We start from the raw sequence: 22,905 nt of genomic DNA, 5'->3' as shown, positions 1-22,905 counted from the left end.
CCCCGGAGGGTCTCGACCCACGGGTTGAGCAACATATTACATAGTATTACGTTGGTGGACATTTTATGACCGGAAAGATTTGCCTCCAGGATGGAACCTAGGTAGGTAATTTCATCTTTTCGTGTGAAAATATTGTCACCCACTCTAACCAAGAAGCCAGCAGCCTTGCTGAGATTACTATTTGTGTTCCGTTCACCTCCACCATCTGTTCTCTCCAGGTAGGATTGCATCCAACTCACTGATGTGCTATCAACACCAATTGCTTTTAGCTTGTTAACCAGTATAGTTCACGGTGTCAAAAGCCTTTTGGAGGTCCAGCTTGACCATGCCCCAGTATTTGCCAGCAACTATACCTCGTGTTTGTTGTGGTCATTTCAGTGAGTGCATGGGATGTTCTGATTCTGAAGCCAGATTAGAATTCGTACATTAGTTTTTTTGTGGCAAGATACTTTATTGTGTAACGTTATTTCTGCGTTTCTACATTTCCATCATACACAGCAGGTATAAAGCTAAAGAAACTAAGAAATGAGAATGAACCGTCACTATACTGCGTTGTAAAGACAGCTGCAAATGCGTGACAAAACAAACAAACAAAGAACTAACGGACCACGTTCATCACATCTGATCTACAGTTACATTACAGGCTAGTATGCACGGCGTAATGAAATACTCAGTCAGCAGTTTCCTTTCTACTGTTTTTAGTTCTCTCCTACTATACGCATGATAGAAAGAACAGATCTACAACCTAACTGTTATCTTGAACAGATCTACAACCTAACTGTTATCTTGTAGTCGACTGTAGATCGAACTAACTGAGCTGGTAGATCTGTTTTTTGGCAAGCAAAACCCCTCCCTTTCCTACGACGAGAGCAGAGCACGCACAGCGCACAGCGACATCTGCACTGGCTCACTCAAACCTGCTGGTTCACACAACTACACACAACAACCATGGACGTTGTATTTCTGAACATGACCTAAACATGACTCTCCCAGTGTGCTGTCGGAACTACCAGCAAAGACTTCAAGGTAAGACTGATATATTGTCAGATGTTTGCAGTTATATTGGTGCAAGATATCACCAGCCAATGCAGCCATACAGCTAAGTTGGCAAGCTAACGCTGACTGACCCCCATGTAATCACAATTGCGTGCGCCCCGCAATGGTAGGACATTTTTAAATACCCAACAGCTAACAGTGAAGCTATCTCTCACAGGGCATTCCGTGGCGTGAAGTCTATATTTATGTGGTGATACCGCGGACGTGTTCCTTAGATAAGGACACAAATGTGTATCGTATCTAATACGAGAGCCGCTATCTGCATGTTACGGTTTGGTTTAGCGACACTTGCTAACGGGGGCAGGGAACGCAGCTGAATGGGGGGGTGTGTGTGCTAGTCTTTTCTCAAAGCTAGCGACTGTAAATGCAAGAAACTAACGGGTTTAAAAATGCTCTTGTTGTCATTGAACCAGCGTTCTTTTGAATTGCAATTTATATACTGACCCAGGTACCAACAGTGTCCAGACTGTTGCTGATCAATGCATTTCGGTTGATTGTATTTGAACGTGACCGCTTAAGGGCCTGATAATGATTGTTGAAACTAATGTTGAAAATCACAACAAGAATCCCCGATACCATTCCCATCTTGTGTACAGGCAGCTGTGTACTGTTATTTAAACAGTGATGTCACTCATGTGAGACTTTATTTTTCTGCTCTACTTCTGCTCATCTTCACTTTGACAGTTCTGCGAAGGCAGTGATGACATTGTATTCTGGCAATAAGGAATCTATACTAGCATAGGTTTCATTCATTCATTTTGATTGTTGATCTGTAAAATTAGTTGCAAGGCAAACGTTCATGAGAATGTCTAATGCTAGTTTGGATTGCAGATATTTAGAACGCCAAATCTAGAATCTAGACTCGATTCTAGATCGATAGCAGTGGGGTCGGGGAAGCCCCAGGGCCAGTGCATGGGTCTCCACTTTCCACCAAAATGAGGAACGCTATTACTAGCCCAATGACAGAATGCGCAAGATTGACTATGCAGATCACAGGCTGGTTTCACTCTCCCCACCTAGATAGAGTGCAGTATGCTATTGTATTCTGAACTAAAACATTTACAATTGGGTTGCACATTTACCATTTTGGTCTTTTTATCACTGAGAAATGAGTTCTCTCTCTTAGACAGTCAATCACTGTCAGCCACCCACTGCTGCAAAGACATTCTTTGAATACCGGTATCTATTTTTCTTTTGTCACAAAGGATTTCTATGCAGGGAAAAGACTGCAAAATAATGCTGCTCTGAGTCTGATTGAATTTCTCACAAATTATGCATGGCCTTTGATTTAGTATTAGGGTTAAATACTACGTAGGCTAAACAGGCCCTTTGGCCTACAAATTGTAACCCTATTATTTTCTCCACCAGGCCGAAGGCATGGGGAGACAGTATGTTTTGTGCTCCGTCCGTACGTCCGTGTGTGTCCGTCTGTCTGTTACCAGCTAATCTCCGGCACTGATGTTAACCCGGTCAATGCCAAACTAGTCATGTGCTCAAGACATATCTGTCCAATATTTCATATTCCATCCTGATTGGCTAACATTGGCTTTTCTAGTTGAATTCTGTTATTCATGTATTAACAGTGCATTTATGGATTACTACTATTCATAGTCATGCACTTCTAGATGATTCATCTAGAAGTTTAATTATTTTACTTTGGTCTTTTTGTGGCATACAGATAATTATCAGCAATTTACTCAGTGACTGCTTTTGAAATTTCAATACATCTCTTTATCTGGGACATTTTATATGATATAGTCCATGGCCTTGCACTACTGTGGAGCTCATCAAAACCAACAGGTCACACCTTTTAATCCCAAAATTGTTTAATTTGTCACACAGACAGACACTAACTCCTACCTACACAGTAAAATGTAACCAGCTTCAGGGTCCCTGCTTATCGCTGTCCCTACACCCGTCCCTGACCTTTCTGAATAATTGTGCATCTCAGAGGGATAGTCTACATATGGAGAAAAGGTTATACTTCATGTTCTTTGTGTATAAAATGATACTGTAAATCCACCCAGTGAATTTGGTAATGCTAGATTTGGGACAAGGTTTGCGGAGGGTACTTTTTCCACATGCAGGCCTAGTCTGCTAAATTTACTACTCTGCTAAATGTACTACTTTACTGTCAATGTCATGTTAATTGTGAAGTTGAATACATGTCTAGTGATTTGTCATGGTGGTACTGGTGTGAGGACACACTGCATAACTGACATTTTCACAGTGCATAGAGACAATACAAGACATGCTTGTTTGAGCGGAGTGCCTCTGTCTACTGCATGTCTTGGTGGTGCATGCACCTGATATCGCTGTCATGCTGGGACTTGCCATCTCTTGTGTAGTGTTTGTCACTATAGAGGGTATTTTCTCCAATAGACTGTGCAAAATAATGCCGGAATTGTTAAGTGACTGGGTTCCAAAACCAACCAATACCTGCCTCAAAACAAATACTGGACAGTAAAAAATAAATTTACTACATGTAGTGAGTGTGTCTGTTCTACCAACCACTATTAAAGTTGTTATTACCAGTTATTGTTTGAAGTCCATCTTCTAATCCGAAATAAACTTTTAGAATCACAACAGCTACTGTAACTGATGATTGGGAAGTGATCAACCTTCAGCAGTGTGACAGTGTAATATCAAAGACCATGTGATATAAGCCATGATTGTTCGTTATCTCAGTTCCATAAATCAAAGTTTCTGTTAACCCATTTTGTGCGGGAACCCATTTTGGTGTTTGCATTACGTTATGCTTTAGCTATTGAAAAATAGCAGATCTACAAGCTCATAGCGCGGGTTAAATTATTCATGGAATGCTCAATCTGAAATTACGTAGTCTCCGAAGCTTTCCTGTTGTCTTCTCTTTTTCAAACAAGTTCTTCAACAATCCACTTAGTAGATACTGTAGCAGGAGAGACATTAAAAACACTATCAGAATATTGTTCTTTGCGGAGGAATGTGCTCATCCTGGATGTTATGTAATTGGTGGATATATTATTCAGCCATTGCACCCTCCAGGCCTCCACATTCCACCCCATCTGATTGCAGCTGGTTTACGTTTATTCACAGGTTTGTTGTGGTTAAGTTTCAGATTAGGATCTCACAGGAGGCTGTTCACCTGACTGCTTAATAGCGTTTCCTTTTACCAATGATTCCCGATAGATGAATATATGCTGAATGAGTTTTATATTGTACTATTTATTTGTACATTTGCCTACTGTAAACCTATTTGTGCCTGCCAGTCAAGCTTTTTATTAAGTTAGGTAATAACTTAAATTTGTAATTGATAGTTGATAGTTACATCTAACTATCAAATGTTGGCTATCTCATTTTGGAAATCTTCACTTCCACAGTACAAGTTTAGTTTCTTTGGCTACTGTCCAGATGCAATTCACAAGAAAACAGATGTGTTGAATGAGGAACTACAACTTTGACATTTGACACACATCCGAAAATTCAAGCAATTTAGGGGATTGTCACGTGTCAGATGCCATTGTTCTAGATGTGAGGTGATTGTATGTATATGGATGTGGAAAGGCTGCTCATAAAGTTCTCAGGGAGTAGGCTGTTGGTTCGTCTGACAGACCTAAAGCTGACAGCCAACAGTTGTACAAAATTATGTCACACAGCAGAGCCCTGTTTTCATCATTGTCATGACATTTGGCACATTTTCTTTAGAGCTGTTACATTCCAACCCCCTGCCATTTTAAATGTTTGTTTATTATTATTGTTTTGTATTTTATTTAAACAATTGAGCTGCCTATACGTTAGCAGCTACAGTACTTCATGGTGACTGAGTATGCAGTTACTGTAGACTAGAGTGACAGCCTGTTTATGTTTGCTCTGTCCCTTTGCAGTGTGTGAGATGCGGTTGTCCTTCACTGTCACAAAAGTAAATCTATGCATATAATACTGTAATTTGTGCAAATACAGTGTGGTTATTAAGTCTTGGATCCATTGGCAAAAACAATTAGTCACTATTATACACCATCTATGGCAAAATATTCGTACATTTCTAGTCTTCAATTTGCTTTACTTGCTACTTGTGACGCATTTCTTTGCAGCTTTGTTCACATGTGAAACACAAATGACATGCCATGACATTAGTTGCCCCAGTGAAAATTAAACCCATATTTTAATGTTGGTGGCTGGTGTCGTCCTTTAACGATGCTGCTGCTGCTACTCTACAAAGAGAATAGAGCTCATAATTAAGCCAGTATGTTTGTGTCTGTTGTTTTGTTGGTAGGAGTGTTTAGAACTTAAGATCTAGCAATTTACCTCTGGATATATTAGACAGACAGACACCTTGGTCTACAGTTATGTTTGTCTTTTCAATATGACCAAATCAGAATACTGATATACAGTATATTCTCAAGGGAATGGAATGCAGTGGGACAGGGGTGCCACTGCCACCGGCCGGGCTCCGCAGAGTTGCAAACCACCCTGTATGTGGGGGGTCACGAGGAGGCTTAACTATAGTTGGGTCACGCAGAAGGGGATGAAACCAGGCCCCCTGCCAACATTAAAACTATGGCAAATAAGAGACAGACAAGCTGAACTGTAATATTGTCCAAATTTGCCATTATTTATGCAATCGTAGCATAACCAATGCATAATCGCATCGAATGCAATTTTAATGAATGCTGAAAACTCACCTTCAAGTCACTATGACAGTAAATAATTTGAGTTTTCTCTTGTTTCATGTGTGAACCGTTTCAACTCAGTGTTAAGGGGTCAGTTAGAGATGATCTCCTCCAGGATCATTATTATTGTTTTATGCACTTTCTATTGTACATTCCCACGACAAGAGCATAGATCAACAAGAAACCACTGAACCTGCTCCAAGCGAGGGTCTGTGTTTTCTAAGCAAGCTTTAAATAGATGTGTCTGTCTGGCGTAACCATTTCTGTGGCGCTGCCAGCAAGCCTGTACCAGCCAGGCCACGTGGCCTTTCAGACACAGCAGAATCAACCCTTTTCAGGACAAAGCTAAAGGGGACGGTCCCAGTTGTTCATCACAGCGTCCAGGCCCGCACTGCACCACTGGGGCTTCGGTTGAATTTGATGTCATCTGGACAGCGGTGTGTCGCGTGTTACTCTGAGGTGATGGGAGGGTTGGATTACAACACCACTCCACTGATAATATTGTGGCACTGCCTAGTTACAGTTACAGTTACAGGAGACTGACGATGCGGTCAGTCTGGGATTTGTTCTTGACCTCCCCTTTTGCTTTTACCAGCCTTGGAAAGTAAGAGGGAGAGATGTGGCTGGAAGAAGAAAGCACTGTGGATGACAATGATATATAAAACTAAATAGTGGTCTAATAGATAATTAAATGATGAATGATCAATTCTCATAAAATAATTATGAATACATTTCAATGAATGAGAAAATACTGATGTAGTGCCGAAATGATTTCGGCTCGTCAGAACTTTTCAGTGGCATCGAATCGAAGCGCTGGATTTTTGTAGCTATGTTCTTAGCTTATGCATGTTTCATGATAACTACTTTTATATATGTGATGTACTGCTTAATGTAAATTGCTCTGGATTAAGAGCGTCTGCTAAATGCCTAAATTGTAATTGTAAATTGTAAGAATGACTTAACCATAATAGACATTAGATCCCATCTAAGAGGGTTGTTGGCTGGCTGTGTGTATCCAGGTTCCAGGCTCTGGATGGAATAGATTTGCCTTGTTTTCTGAAGTGAGACTTGTTATCTGGGACTGTGTGTGTGGATGTGGAGAGAGCTGCCACCAAACCCAATACCTTTCTGCATTCGTGTTAAGCCCAAACCACACCAAAGGTTTGAGACGGGACGAGACGGTTTTAGTGTTCATCCCAGCGGTGTGATATGTCCTGTTGCACGCTGACCCAAGTTATAACCAGGTTGACTGCGGACCATTTACGGCCATCTTTCAGGCTAGACTGCCTATGTTTGAAGTTACCTTTGAACAGCCACTGCACCGACCACTAAGTTGCTTGTCATGAAAATCCACTTTAAAACGGTGTAATCGCTTGTAGTGTAGAAAAGTATTCCATAGTGGCGACCACAACAACAGACCGGGAAGCGCACAGCTTCCTCCTATGGCAGCTTCTCCATTGTAAACATCAGGGACTCAATTTACCTTAAACTGGTTCAATGGCCCAAAGCCCAAACCACACCAAAGGGTCGCCATGCAACTCCTCGCAACCGTTTGGGTTTAGGTTATGTCCACATTTTAAATTAAATCATTCTTTATTTGGCTCAGTGCCATGACATATAAGTGACAAGTACAGACAGAACAGTACTTACATTTGTATATGCTCTTCAAAACTAGTTATGGCAATGTTCAGACTTGTATTGTGAGTGGAACGCTTTAATATTTTCGTGATGCAATCAGGACAACGGTGGAAAGGAAGAGAATGCAGAAGGGTGTGGTGGGCATTTGAGTGTGAATGATGCACTATGGTGGTTCAATAGTCTTTGAACTGTTGCACAGATCATATTTTGATGGCTGCGCATAAGGATACGAACTAAAGACTGATGTCTCATCATGTTTGACGCATCTCACAGAATAAGAGCCAAGCTTCACTAATACGTAATAAGTGATGCCTGCTGCTGTCAGAGGGTGAATCCACTTGTGATCTGTTCATTGGATGACCACATGGAGTGGTACTACCATTTGTGTTTGTGTGTGAGTCAATTTATGACACTAATGTGGTCATGTGCTGTGTCCCTCAGACCATGGGGAAGACAAAAGGACATTGTGCCCACTGCCCAGACAGACCTGTGTTTGGGGGAGACATGGTGGCAGCCAGGGCAGGACATTTATTTATTTGTTTATTTGACAGGGACAAAGCTCAATAATCAAGTGTCAGCTCAATGTCAGTTTTCACATCAATGTAAATGGGCCAGAGTTAACCAAAGCTAAATTTCATCTGTAGTCCCTGGGAATGCGCTTAAAAAATGAATGATAAAAGAAAGACAGAGTGTAGTGTGCCTGCACACAACACCATGCGTTGATGCCATGTGTGCATATGTGCAGGCACCCAACACCACGTCCATACAAAAACACAGTACAATACAGATAAAAGAAAGACAAAGTGTACGGCGCCTGCACACAACACCATGCGTTGATGCCATGTGTGCATAATATGTGCAAGCACCCAACACCACGTCCATACACAAACACAATACAATACAGGAACAGATCAACATGGTACAGGGGACAGAACAACTGCAAAGTGAAGTGAGAAATGACACCGGTGATGAATACTAATTAGTGCTGATAGTTACTCATGATTACAGATTTGAATTGTTTTTAGCCACCTTTTCAGGTTGAATTTGAAGGTCAGATAGTTGGAAGTCTCTCTTACTTCTGTGGGTTCCAGTGATGGGAGACTCTAACAGAGAAGACCGTTTTACCAAACACACTATGTCTGATTGGCACGTTTTGGCCTAGTGTGTGGCACTGTACCAGCAGTGCCACACACATGCTTGAAAACCTACACACTGTTTCCGCAGTACCTGTGGGAAGTCTGGTGTCTGTTCAGTGCTCAAATCCAGTCTAGAGCCTGACTACTTTATCCGGTAATTTGCATAATACACGCATACACAGAGTCAACCACAGGTAGTCTAGCCGTCCTCTGTACAGTAGTTAAATCCACAGTATTAGTTTAACACAGAGTGTAAACAATTAACATTTACCCAAATGGACCCTTACGGAAATGGTTAGAATTAATGTAAGCTTTTCAGCAACTTTCTCCCCCCTGGCCTGTCAGCACTTTCAGTGTCCTTCCCATTGCATTCAGGACAGAGTGTCACTCCCTCTCTTCTGTTTCATCCTGGTTCCTGACAAGAAAGAAATTGCATGCTCTCATCTCCCTAAACAACATCCTTCTTTCCTCTACATACCTGTACTGAAATGTTTTGTTCTATACAGGGGTGAGGGTAGCCAACACCAACATATACACTCCCAACAGGGACTCTGACCATTGGTGAGATTGCAGAACCCTTATCTAGAGCCAGCACCAGAAGTAGAAGGGTGGAGGACTCCCATATAACAGTCTCTAATGACACTTAGGAACACGTACACTACCAAGAACCCCACACACGCGCACACAGACAGGCAGACAGACATGAAATGAATACTACGAGTATGCCAAGGTCATAAACACATAATAAATAATAATAATAATAGCAGAAACTGAAGAGAACCTCACTACCAGTTTGCCCCTTCTCTTAGGGCAGTATTTCCCAAACCTTTTATCTTGACACCCAAAACAAGAGACATTTATTGTCTCCATGGGACCCAAACGCACAAAATACATTATAAGCCCTATTTTCTGGTGAGAAGGGGGGATGGGGGTAGTTTTTTGTCTTTTTGAAAACAAATAAAGCGGTAAAGGTGTAAGCAAAACAAGGGTAAAAGGGTAAAAATTGGTCATCACAACAACCTAGTGTTTAAGAAACACTGTCTTGGGGAGAACAGCCAATCTGGAGACCCCTCACAAACGGATAACAAAAACAAAAGAAACACCTAGCTGTCTCCTAGTTGTGAAATGGTCTGCGCCAGCTGTTGGTATTAAAACATCTTGGTTAGAAAGGCCTCCTCTAAAAGCTGTATTGTAAAGTACAACTAACCTCACACACTGACACACACATACACACCTTCTGTCAGTACTTGCTAATCTCTTCGTGATAGCCTAACAGTAGACACTAACTGGTGAACAGTTGCTTCTCTTAATTACAATCAGAATAGAAATGAAACCTCGTCTTTTTTCTCTCATACGCCTGTTGACTTCCTGTCACACTTTCCACTTCCTGTCATAAACGAAGCCTCTTCATTCTGAGGAAGATTAAGGCAGGCCTGCATAAACATAAGAGATAAGACAAGACTTGCCAAAAAGAGAGATTCATCATTCAGTGAGTATGTTTGTTGTTCTATTCTAAATTCTACATCTTAAAAAAAAAGACTAGTTTGGATCCAAGGCAAATGTCTAATCTGTCTTTTGGGTCTCAACCTGAACACTCATGGTCACTCTTGGAAGTGAGATAGAGGAAGTTGTAGAGCCATATTATGGTTTGAGATAATTATGCTCCTAGACAGTGGTGTCATGGTGATTTTTCTACTGGTACCATGGAACATCACGCACGCACGTGCACCCACGTGCATCGCGGCATGCACACAGAACGGCTGCATAGCCTAAGCCTATTGTTAAATAGTGTATGAGAGTTTTAGACACACAAACACTAAAGTAGGCGTAAAATAGTCAGACAAACATATTTACTGCACACTATCGAAAATAAAAAGTTTGCTTTGGACGAATCATGAATGAATCTGTTGTTTGAAGGAGGAGGAGGCATTCTTCTTGTGTGCTGAACACCAGCCATAGCATACTGCTGTAAGTATGCATGCTTACCGTATAGGCTACGTGCACTCAGGTAAACAGTTAAAGCTCGAGGCCTCTCACTTAACACTCATCTGTCACACCTGCTAGTCATTCAGATCAATAACGAAATGTCCATAACTGCCATGTGTCTTGTCAGTGTCCTTGAGCAAGACACTAGTCTGACACTATCATCTCTGTTGTTAGTTGGTTTGAATATGGATACTGGGCCAGTGTTTCCCCTAGCCTGAAGTGTGGGGGGGAGCTTTCACTGTCCTATTCGTGTCTGCCTACTAAAAATCATACTGTGGTGGCTGGTCATGAATGTGTGGTGGCCCGCTACACAATAATGCATATTGCATTTGCAACGGTCTTTTGCATGTCGCAGTTTGTCAGGATATGGGCAAAGCTGTGAAAGCTGAGTTCCCTCTGTACCATCTGACAGATTGATTCCCTGCTGACGGTAGGCTAACTGATAAACATAGGCACTGTCTGTCCATGGGGCAATCTAGTGCATTCCAAAGGGGGTTTCCAGTGTGACTGTAGTGTGAGTTAATCTGCCATACAAATTGGCCACTCGCAAAAAAAGGAACCAAATATGATGACTTTAGCAAATGCAGATCAAAACACGACCTTGCAAAAAATCTCTTTAACATTGTATTGGACAACTCCCTGACTATGCTGGATGAAAGTTTCAGGAATACACTGGATGCTAGATAAATGGCCAGTTGGCATAGGTTACAAAGACCTCATTCTTTTATGGGTCCTATATACAGCTTTTCATCCCATCACGTCCCACATTTGCCATTGACAATGAATTTACATCATATGTAGACAAGCAAATCGGCTAAACAATCACATAAATTCAGTTGTCATCTTACATGATTATGGTGAATTTTTCTTTTTGAGGGGCGCTAGTCCGTCCTATATACAGCTTTTCGTGACCACCGAACTACAACATGACTCTCTCTGTTTTTACTCACCACCGCTCAACGTTATTTCAGCTCTAGTGGTCAGCTCACCACCGGAGCTGAAAAAATCCAGAGTTTGAATGAGCCTTAAATCTCAGAGCAGCAGTCGTATCCAGACAGCAGAGAGCTCTAGGACTCAGAGTAGCAGTCGTGCCCAAACAGAGAGCTCTATAGGGACTCAGAGCAGCAGTCGTACCAGCAGTGCACCTCATGCGCCAGCAGAGCAATGGAAATTTGGGGCATCGTCGTCTACTTCCGTCCACTTTCTAAATGTGAGATAGGAAGGATAGGCCATTAATTTATTAAACCATATGAAATATGCATATCCAAGGTTTCTGCAGTGTCAATATGATATGTTGCCAGAATGCCAATATTGCTGATTGATATCAGCACTCAACGCTGTCTTCATTATATTGTAAAGTACGGAGCCCCTAACTTAAAAAAATATCTGCCTCATGTCCCTTCATAGGGTCTTCGTAGTAACGTACCTTCATGGAGGTGTAGTTTATTTCAGGTACCTGTTTTATTGCCAAACTGAAGAGCTGTCATCTGTTCCATGTCACTAGGAAGTCACAGAGAGCCACTGGGAATGGAACAGGAAACAGGCTGCATGTAGATTCCTGTCTGCAGTGCTGATGATCATTGAATCCTATGCCTGGGTAGTTTGTACACTTCCTCCCCTTTCACTCTGTCAAAATACTTTTTAGCAGCTGTAGCCTGTTTGACTTTCACTTTTTAATAGTTACGGTAATTGTCAGTAGCTGCGAGTGACTTTACTGACTCCCCAATGACTGCCCCACTTCTGCCTCCTCATTCTGCATCCTTACAAACTCCACACGGAATCCGATCCATTCATCCCACAGCCAGCCATGCTCAGGCAGTTCATACAGTATTTTGCAAGTTCATTCAAATCAAAAGACCCATTCCTGCTATATACTATAGTTAATCGGAGTCCCCAAGGCTCCTTTTTGTCAATACTAAAATAATCTGTCTGACTGTCTGTATATTCATTTATTATAAGTGAAATGTATAAATTGATTGCTGTTCCTGTATTTGTTGGTCAGTCAGAGGTAGTGCTAATGGGATTGGGAAATGTTGGTGCAGGGAGGATTTGGCTGTTCAAACACCATTTACAAAATGCTATACTATAGTTCAGGGGTAACCAACCGGGGGTTCGCGATCTACCGGTAGCTCGCGGGAACGTTTCCAGTCGATCGCGAAGTGTCAGACAGACCCATTGGAATAATGTCAGTGCCGCTCGTCACATGCAAATTAATTTTGAGCAGAGCGCTGTGGCTCTGAGTTTGAGAATAGACCCCATCGTCCAAGGGTGTGTGTGTGTGCGTGTGTGGTGGGGGGGGTGGTATCTTAGCAACACTGAATGATCTGTCCCATTGGTCGTGTGCTCGTATCATGAGCCAATGGCTGCAGCTCTGAGCTTCCCAGACCCAGGTTCACATCTCAACTATTCTATACTACGTCATGCCGTAAAGAGAACTGACAGGTCAGCCACAGGGCTGCTACCATATTAGCAGCTGTGAGCGCTCTTCTCTTCTCGTGAAGAAAGCAGGACAGAGTTGTCAAATAAATCCCGCCGTCATTCATACTGTATTTATTCTCCGACCCGACATTAAAATACGGAACAACGTGCGTCCCGTATCAGTACATTACGGGGCTCGTGACAGGCTGCAGACACAGAGTTGGGACTACTAGCCGATAGCGCCGCTGCTACTTCAGTTTTCGTTGTTCGTTGTTATATTTTTTATTATTGGGATTTGATCATTGATGCAAATTCTAAACATATGGATGCAGCTGCAGAAGTTGTGTTGCTTAAAGGAATGCATAGTTGCGTTCTCCTCAACTGCTGCGCAGCAACAACAAAAATTTAAAAATGAGAAAAATATACTGAATATACCAGTCTGCAATGCAAACTAATAGGCGAGTGCACTCCAGGGCATATGCAAAGGGAAAGAATGACTTCTGTCCGTGACAATAATCAATGCTACAGTTTGAATTCTGTACACATGCACACATAGAGCAAAAAATATGAAATATGAAAACTTGTTGAAGTACAACGCATGAGTCAAGTAGCTGCTTTCCTTTCCTCTTTACTGAGCCTACTGTCATTGAACTGCTGTCCGATAAAATGCAGGATGTGTTTGCATTAACTTCAGATATTTAAATGGAGATTATTGGATTAGTAAGTGACTGTCACCTGCAGGTCAGAGCTAAAGAGAAGGAATTTTGGTCTCTTGTGAGCAGAGAATGGCCTTTTCACAAATGAAAATAATAAAATCTAGAATCTAGAAAATAGAACTCGTATGACTGACTCACATCTTAATGACACCCTCAGACTGGCAATCACTAAATATGATTTCAAAACGCTTGCAGATAAAGTTCAGTCACAGCAGTCTCATTAAAGGTGGGCTGACCCTGAGAGTATGTCACCATATCTGTGCAAATATATATGGTCATGTTATGCCTATGTCATTTGAACATCTGCCAATGTGAATATTCATTGAAATGAGAAACAAAATATTTCTAATACTAATTATTTCTAATTTGTCTTAATATTATTTGACATTGATAATATAACTTACTATAAGTATTTATTCTAATTTAAGCTTTAGTCTTTGTGTGGATGTGTGCACATGCATTGAGCCTGTCAGAAATAGCAAAAAAACAAGTGTTTTTTCTAACACGTTTTAGTGGTAGATCTTGGCTTACAATTGGGAATAAAATGGGCTCTTGGGCTTGAAAAGGTTGGTTACCACTGCTATAGTTTATACAAGTAAGACGCGCAAACGTGGCAAGCGAACGCAGCGGCAGCCCTTAATTTTGTGTGTCTTTTAATTATTTCTTGTTGACATTGACACACTCATCTAGGGATGCTCCGATCAGGTTTTTTGGGAACGATCACCGATTGTTTTTCTCATGATCGACCGGATCCGATACCGATCTTGTGTGAAAGAGGACAATTTGAATATTTCCAAAATGATTATGTCAAAACCCACGTCAAAACTGTTTGCGTGTGTGTGTGTGTGTGTGTGTGTGTGTGTGTGTGTGTGTGTGTGTGTGTGTGTGTGTGTGTGTGTGTGTGTGTGTGTGTGTGTGTGTGTGTGTGTGTGTGTGTGTGTGTGTGTGTGTGTGTGTGTGTGTGTGTGTGTGTGTGTGTGTGTGTGTGTGTTGGGGATGAAGGGGAGAATGTTTAGGCCTTTCAGAAAATTATATTATACTATATATCTGATTGACTTTTATACCACTTAAAATGGTATAAAACGGTTTCTCCAGATGTAGGCGTGCTCTAATATCTTTATAATGGTTTCTCTTTTTGAGTACACACTGAGAGAGCATTGAGTACACAGTACACACTGAGAGAGCATTGGGAGATTCCAACTGCAGACCTGAGTTTCATGTCCTCCCCCATGTTTTTTCTCTGCAGATTCCAGTGTTTTTACTACCCTATCTAAATAAACAATAGGGAGACCAGGGAGAGACCTCTTTATTATTGTTTTACAAATGAGTGCCACTGAAAAAGTGAGATGTCACAATGAAAAGTGGAGAAATATAACGTAAGTGATGGGTGAGAGTTACAGTACGTTTTAACAGCGGGCGACAGCCAGAAGAAATTTCCGGAAGTGCATTATTCGGCAACTACTGGCGATAGAGGCGATGGCAGGCAGGCGATGGTCGAAAAGTGGGCGGAGGAACGTCGGCCGAAAATATACAAATAATTCATCTTTTGGGCGACGTCAACCGGCGATAGTGTGCCATTCAAGCGATGCTCGCCGTTGGTCTCCGTTGGTCTCCGGCTGTTAAAACGTACTGTAAGACTGAGTGAATGAGGGTCTCAGAAGGAGCAAGAATGTGAAAAATGTTAGTGAGGGATATAGAGAAATCTAGTCTTCCACGTTACATAAGTGTGCTTTTTCTATGACGGTGTCTGTGTCATGACAGGGCAGCACGTGCACACAGCCTACACGCGCTCCCACACCACTACCATCATTCCTCTGAGTGCCATTCCAAACTGACCTCTCTGCTCTTCAGTTTAATTACACATTGATTTGTAAATATCCAACGTAGGGGGAATCCAACTCACTCCCCCTTCCCTGATTTCCTCCCACCTCCTCTCCGTCTGTCTTTCCTCTTCCTTTTCTTTCGTCCCCTCAGCCCCACCACCCTCTTTCTGTGTTCATTGTGTGTTAATGTCCTCATTTTAGTCTTTGCACGATTCGATCCATCATATAAATGTGTGTCCTGACAGTGTAGGTCCCATTGGGTTGGGTGGAGGAGGTTAAGGGGAAGGGAGGAATGATATCAGCTTACCGTACAACCACTTCCTTTTTGATTGGATGAGGAGTGTGTGGGTGGTTAGTCATGGGATGGACAGAGCAGGGGATGTGTTGGCTGATGGCTGACGTCCAGGCTGACTTACTCGCTTAGGGGTGGAGAAGGGTTCAATCAGAATCTCTATTGCAAAGCTGTGCCAGGCCAGAAATAATTGTTGCAGACCAATCAGAAACGATTTTTACTTTGCACAATTAATTATATACAGTATACCTTTTCTTTCTCTCCCTTTATTGTGTTACGCTGATGTTGCTACTACTGAAGGCTTCTTATTTTGTCTTTATCTTTGCAGTGCAGTGAAATGAAATCATCATGTTACATTTCTTTACTCCTGACCCAAACCAAAAGTCAGGGCCGAGTCTTACTGTACATTTTGTCTGCCTCTGTGTGCATGTGGGAAATTACCAGGTGATATGTCTGAATGTGTGACTTCATGACTTGTGAAAATAGCTCCAGCAGAATGTATGACATAAGGCCTTGATGCCCTCGTCCCACTGCCCCAGCAGATTTCACTCTTCCCCTCTGTCCCTTTCCTGTCAATACCTTTTTAAAACGGTGGTTGAGATTCTGAATTCTTAGTTTGTTCACAATGTGTAGCAGGGTATGAGTATGCTAGACATTGTGAACTTGCTTTTTCTGTTGGAATATTTCTGAAACGTTTTGCAGAATATTTGAAATGGTTTTGAATTTCTTTGTTGTTGAATGTTTGAAATGGTTTTGAATTTCTTTGTTGTTGAATGTTTGCCTATAATGTAATTATAGGCTGACATTAATAATGTCAGGCTGAAATTGGTTGCGATAGGGGCCAGAGGGAACATTACATGCTCACCCTGTAGTGATCAGGCCTGCAGGCAGAGTATGTGGTATAACTGCCATGTAGAATTGTAGAGGGTGGCTGAGGCCATACCCATTTTTTATTCTCACTGATTTGCTTTAAATGAAATAGAGCTTTTGTGGTTGTATGGATTTAGATTTCTAAACGGATCTGTTCAGATTCTGAACTAACTGCATGCTAAGTTATCACAGACCAGCCACTTTTCCTCCCTGTGAGGTAGAAATTGCCCCAAATTACAAGCTAAGCTTTGTAACTCTCTTTCTGTTTCACTTCCATTCTCCCCTTTCTGCCTCTGACTTTGTCTCACAATCCCTCTCTCTCTCTCCCTCCTGTCTCTATTTCTGTATCTGTCTCTCCATCTCATAGTGGTGGGCAGACAGGCGGCATGACAGAGGAGAAATGCCCCCAGTTGGTGGACTACTTTGTGGTGGCGGGGCTCGACCCGTCGGGCTCCTGGACGCCCCTGGAAGAGGATGGAAAGAACTCGTTGTCTTCCTCCTCTTCGTTGGCCAGGGCGGTGGACTCCATCACGGACCTGGCTGTGATCGCTCGCGGCCTAGGAGAGGAGGTCCCAGAGGGCTTCACCTGCATCGAGAGGACCCCCAGTGGGCACCCGGCAGAGCTGAGCGCCGGCCTCATAAACAACCCTCATCTGTACCTCTGCTACCGACGCGGTCGAGACAAACCACCCATATTAGATCTGGGGTAACAATGCACGCACCCACACACATTATTATTATAGTATACACAGACGCATGCAAACAGGGCAGTTGGATGTGCTTGGGGCTATGTTACAATTCATTATATCAGTTGTAATATAAAATGAAATGCATTCGTACTGAAGGACTTAATTCCTTCTGTTCTGTAGCACTAATATCTATTTCAGTCTATTTCATGTCAATGAGTTGAAGAAATTGATATGATATTACATCTTGTACTCTTTGCTTTGGTCTTGTACACTTTAATTGAGGCATGTGCTGTTAAATCAGAAATCATTCACAGTGTATTCATGTGTCTCATTCATATACCTAATCGAATTCCTATTAAATAGAGAATTGGAAGCATAAGAAAAAAGTTAACAATGAGTGATGGGTATGGTCTGTGTGTGATGAGGCAACTTATAGCAAGACTACTCAAGCCTAGTTCAGAATAAAATGCTACGTTATGAACAAAGCAATTATTAGGCCAATGCCAATGATTTATTTGTCGGTGCAATTAGACCACTGAATTCTCTGCAGCCTAATATGCAAAGAGAGAGAGTGTGAGTGGAGCTCTATTGAGGCACCAGGGTAAGAAAAGGGGACATTTGACTGACACGTTGGAAAATCGAATGGCAAAATCTGACCAAATGAGCACATTCCAGAGCCCTGTCTCTGTTCTTTCAGGATCCAAGGAAATGTAATGTAGTTTTCCCCAATGCTCCAAACACAGGCTTAAATATCTAACCTAAGGCTACTTTGGCAAAACTACAAATATGTGCCATGAGCCCATGACTGAATTAGGTGTTGCCATTGTGGTTTGCTGTAATGTAATAATACAGCTACAACAGCCAGCAAGCGTGCGTATAAACCACACAGCTGGCTTGAAAGTACAGTGCAAGGCACACATAGGCAAAACTCACACTTTAAAAACATGGAAATTCAAGGAAAAGAGTATGAAAACTGTTTTACGTATGAGTACTGAGGCGGTGCCTCTTCTACTCCTTGCAGTTGGATGCCTGCAGTCTTGGTGGTGTAGGAATTTAAGCTCATAGATTTATACTCATTGCAGTTGCATGTTTTGAGTGTAACCTAAATGCTTAAAATGTACCGTAGCCTCCGTAGGTGCCTTGTGTCTCAGCCAATTAATGCACATTTCAATCTGCTTGAACCCGAGTTTGAATTTGACTCTCCCGTAATGTCTCGCATGCCTCTCCTCTCTCTGCCCTTAGTTGCAAGGCCTGAATTATAATAGGATAATTACTTTCTATAATTAATTGGGAGCATTATCCAGTGTGCTGCTGACTATTATGATTTTTGTTTCAACTTGGAAAGACATGAAGCAGAGGAGACAGAGTACACAAATAGAGACAAGAGGAAGCCACCATAAGAAAGACTAACAGACAGAGTAGAAAGAGAAAGAGACGGACAACAGCATAGTTAGAATCAGTTGGAGCGGAGTGGTCTGAGGTAAGAATAACAATGTGAAGCATATAAGGAAAATATATTTCAGGCCCTGCCCTGCTTTGCTTTCTAAAGAATCAAATTACCAAAATATAACTTAAAAAATCACACCCGTGTGAAGTGAGGGGCGCTAATATATTAAAGTCTAACTCATGTTGATTAGGTGATGTAAAACAAACGGTGACAAAACAAACATTCAATTATCTTTATTGTTAATGGTATTTAATGTTTGTGTTAGGGACAAGATGACGTAAATATTCCCTTCATTGTCAATGGCGTTTTTAAAACAAACATTGTACTAAAACAAACATTAAACCTGTATATAGGAGGGGCCACTCAAAAATTTGAAATATTTCCAATGTTAGTTCAAACTAAAACAAAAACTAGGTTAATTTATATAACTGGTAATGAGCAAAAGCAGCACGTGTATTTGGCTAATGTGAACTAGAATGTCTCTGACTGTGTATTATTGTGTCATCACCATTGGGCCTGCTGGTACAGTAGCTAGCTTGTCACACACATAACAAAGCCTTCCCGTTGTGTAAGTCATGCACAGAATGAGAGAGAGAGACAAACAGACCATCACGTCTTAATGTCTGCATGCTGCTCTGTACATGTTATGTGGTTATGTCTTTAATGGAAGAAAACTGTCCAACACTGTCATTTTTATACTTGTAATCATTGGTTTGATTTAGTGGCTTGTTCTGCACACACTGCTTGCCTCTTTTATCCATGTATAGTGTACTATCCAGTTCTGTTCCACATCATTTTAGTTTACACAGTAGACTAGAGCGTATGTGTGTTATGTTATATGCATGTTTGTTATAAATCTGCGTGCATAATATGTTTGCCTTTTGCATGTGTGCAAATGTAATCTTCTCTTTATAATATTGCCAGCTCAGAAGTCAGTCAATATGCTGTATGATATAAAACACAAAACAGTCACATTGTGTTCAGTTCATGCAATGCATAATAGAGGTTTGAACTTACATAATATTGGATTATATAATGCTGCTATGGAAGAGAACAGTGCTGGACACCATCGTTCCCTTCAGAGGATTCATGTAGCCTCTGACTGCTATGGTTATATTCAACAGCAGCTATACATTATGCTCACTAAGAATGGATTTATAATACCATCATCAATGAAAGGAATAGACTGGAGGGACCGAAACGTTGCATTAAAAAGAAAAACACTCTTGTACTGAGCAAATATACAGTGTGCGGGTGCACATTATATTCCTTTCATTGATGTCCACTGGCCTACGCACCTGTGCAGACGCCTGACTTCTAGGTGTGCGAAAGTTTTTTCCTACAGTTAATACTATCATCAACCATCATCACATTGTACACTCTTGTAGCTTAAGCTTATAAATAGGCTGAGAACTGAATCTTCTCCTAACATCTATCTCATCATATTAGTAATCTCTGAACATGTGAGAACCTGATTAAATGAGGCAGTGTTATAGCAGCCATGCTCCTCTCAACATACAGTGTAACCTGACACCTTTTCATGGGATAACATCCCAAATCGATACAAAGTGCTTTCAGGGGTAATGTAGTGCAATTTACCCTGCTTATAGTGTTACTGACTGAGAGGTTATCTGTAACTGTAAATGTCTTTTTGATTATCAAATCAAATATTATGTTCTAGAATCCCTGGAAACCCTTTGTGAGTAACTCGATCCAGTTAAATAAAGTAGGGCGGTGGAGTCTTGTAGTCGTGTAGAAGGCTCGGTCAGGTGCACAGCTTGTACTCAGCATGGCGGGGGGGCATTATTATTCATGTTTATTCCTACATTCACACATACACTCACACGTGTGTGCACTCACACATTCTGCCCCTTTCCCCATTCAACAGAAATACCATACAATACAGGTATTGCAAAAACTGAGTATGTTTACAGATGATGGGTAGATTGGATGAGGAATGAGCCTGGCATACATTAGATACGATGTATGCACTGACAGATTAGCTAAAAGAGGTGATGTAGCTAAGTTACAGAATGTTAATCAACGTCCCCCCCCCACCACCAGAGTGCTGTATGAGGGTAAGGAGCTACTGAAGCAGGGCTGGTATGTCATTGAGACCACGCCCTACAGCCGCTCAGCCAGTTTGAGCACCGGAGGGGGTCCCGCTGCCCACCGTGTCTACCTGACCTATCGGCGTGCCCCGGAATCCCAGGCCCTACACACACTGGGGGTCACGGACATCTCATTGCTGCTACCCAGCAAGGGCGAGGTGGCCCCCCACACCTTCTGTCGTGTGGACAAGAACCTCAACACGGGCATGGTGAGATGTTCTTCTAATTTGTGTGTCTTCGAGTTGTTGTGAAGTCTTCTGTTGGTGCAATATTTCTGTATGCTTAGTTTTAACGTTTTATCACAACATTTAATTTTCATCACAGCATTGTTTGGTTTGTTGTTCATGTCATTAGAGGATAAAGCGCCATTCACACTGAACTCTATAACGATGTGTCTGTGTAAACTCTGCAATCCACGGCACTTTAGTGTTTTTTTCATAATGTTTTGTTTTGACTTGCTTGCTAGAGTAAGACTGACCTTTTGCCAGCTTTTGCCTCCTCTGTCTTGTGCTCCCTCTATTTTTCCCTCCTCTCCCATTCAATAACTTTCATACATTGTCTGTGCGATCCTATCATACTCACCACATCCTCAGTGTATTTTCAATCACATTTCTCATTTGCACATATTTTCTTCTCTGATGGCAACGTTTCGGTCAGGCATGCCTGAAGAAGGTCTTTGACTGAAACGTTGCCAATAAAGTTCGTATTGCAAGTGCAGATGGTGAATTCTATGACATTGCCACCAAAAAATGGACCAGGTTGAAAGTGATTAAGTTGCAATGGTAAAACAATAGTTAGAAAACACAGACCAGATGATTTATTGTGTTGTGTTGTGTTGTGTTAACAGTGGGGACCAGCTTTATACTTGTGTTATAAGAGAGCTGTGGCTAAAGCTAATGCCCTCGTCTATAAGGCAGGTGAGTACGGATGCCAACTGATGCACATTCATAATTGTAGTACATCTTCCCATTATGCAGAATATTATTGTGTGCCTTCAGGATTTGGTTAACAGGAATAAATACTGAATGATGTATCTTTTTGCACACCAATTTGCAAATCTATACTGTACATGTATCTATGTGTGATTTGTGGGTCAAATAAAGTCTTTCTCTATATGATTTAAATTGACTGTCCCTTTTGCTGTGTGTGTGTGTGTGCGTGTAGATCTATTAAGTCGGTATCCAGAGGAGGACTCGGAGTCGTTTCCTTTGCCAGAGTCGGTGCCAGTCTTCTGTCTGCCCATGGGCGTCACCGTGGAGAGCTGGCCTCTCAACACCAAGTACCAGCTGCCTGTCTTCTCTACCTTCGTCTTTACCTCTGCCTCGGGGGATAAGGTGGGTTCACGAGGTTAACCCCCCCTGTTGCACCCCTATTGGCTTTTAGCATCCATCCTACATCCTACTGGTTTTGTCCCTCAGGTGTACGGAGCAGCCATCCAGTTCTATGAGGCCTTCCCCAGGGAGGGTCTGTCTGAAAGGCAGAGCATTCGGCTGGGCCTGCTCAGCGTGGTGGACCGACGGCCCATCACTAACCGCACGCTGCAGGTCAAGAAGAGCATCTGTGTCCTCTCTCACTGGCCCTTCTTCACCGTCTTCCAGAAGTTCCTCACCTTCGTCTACCGCTACTCCATCTCTGGACCCCACGTGCTGCCCCTAGAGAAGTCAGTAGCTCTATCTATGCTGCCACATTATATGGAGACTGGGGAGAATGTATTATTGATTTGAGTGAGATGAATACACAGGACCACAATGAAAACAAGCCCCTAAGGCTTTTTGTGTTATCCTTTTGGCATCATTGTCAAATCGTACCACTGCACTATTTGCAAACTGTTTACATTCAATCAATCAATGAAAAGGTCATTTGGTGAGCAGGAAACAATATCCTGTTGAATAATCAAAGAAGGCATACCGGTATTTTTATTCTTGTACCTCTATACAACATACATAGTATATATACAGTATATAATATAACAAACATCAAATAAATGTAGGTAAAGACTAACATAAGTCATGAATTATCCAGGCCCTGACAAATATGTCCTGGCCTTTTGGATTAAGCATATTATGATTGACAT

At 41.9% G+C, this 22,905-nt stretch overlaps 1 protein-coding gene across 5 annotated transcripts in view; it reads left to right on the top strand.

The window, feature by feature from the left end:
* The first annotated feature begins 888 nt into the window (after nucleotides 1-888).
* Nucleotides 889-22,905, top strand: part of dennd4b (DENN/MADD domain containing 4B) — a 46,333-nt gene continuing 24,316 nt past the window's right edge. For all 5 annotated transcript variants that reach the window (XM_080769096.1, XM_080769095.1, XM_080769094.1 and 2 more), the window contains exons 1-6: nucleotides 889-1,026; nucleotides 16,952-17,290; nucleotides 20,785-21,040; nucleotides 21,679-21,748; nucleotides 21,996-22,165; nucleotides 22,250-22,491. In XM_080769096.1, the coding sequence (XP_080625222.1) occupies nucleotides 16,971-17,290; nucleotides 20,785-21,040; nucleotides 21,679-21,748; nucleotides 21,996-22,165; nucleotides 22,250-22,491 (1,058 nt within the window). In that variant the 5' untranslated portion in view covers nucleotides 889-1,026; nucleotides 16,952-16,970. The remainder of the gene's footprint in view (nucleotides 1,027-16,951; nucleotides 17,291-20,784; nucleotides 21,041-21,678; nucleotides 21,749-21,995; nucleotides 22,166-22,249; nucleotides 22,492-22,905) is intronic.

The sequence above is a fragment of the Protomyctophum bolini genome (genome assembly GCF_963924005.1).
Source record: "Protomyctophum bolini genome assembly, chromosome: 7".
Classification (NCBI taxonomy): domain Eukaryota; kingdom Metazoa; phylum Chordata; class Actinopteri; order Myctophiformes; family Myctophidae; genus Protomyctophum; species Protomyctophum bolini.
The sequence above is the reverse complement of the archived record's forward strand: the minus strand, read 5'-3'. Positions and strand labels throughout refer to the sequence as shown.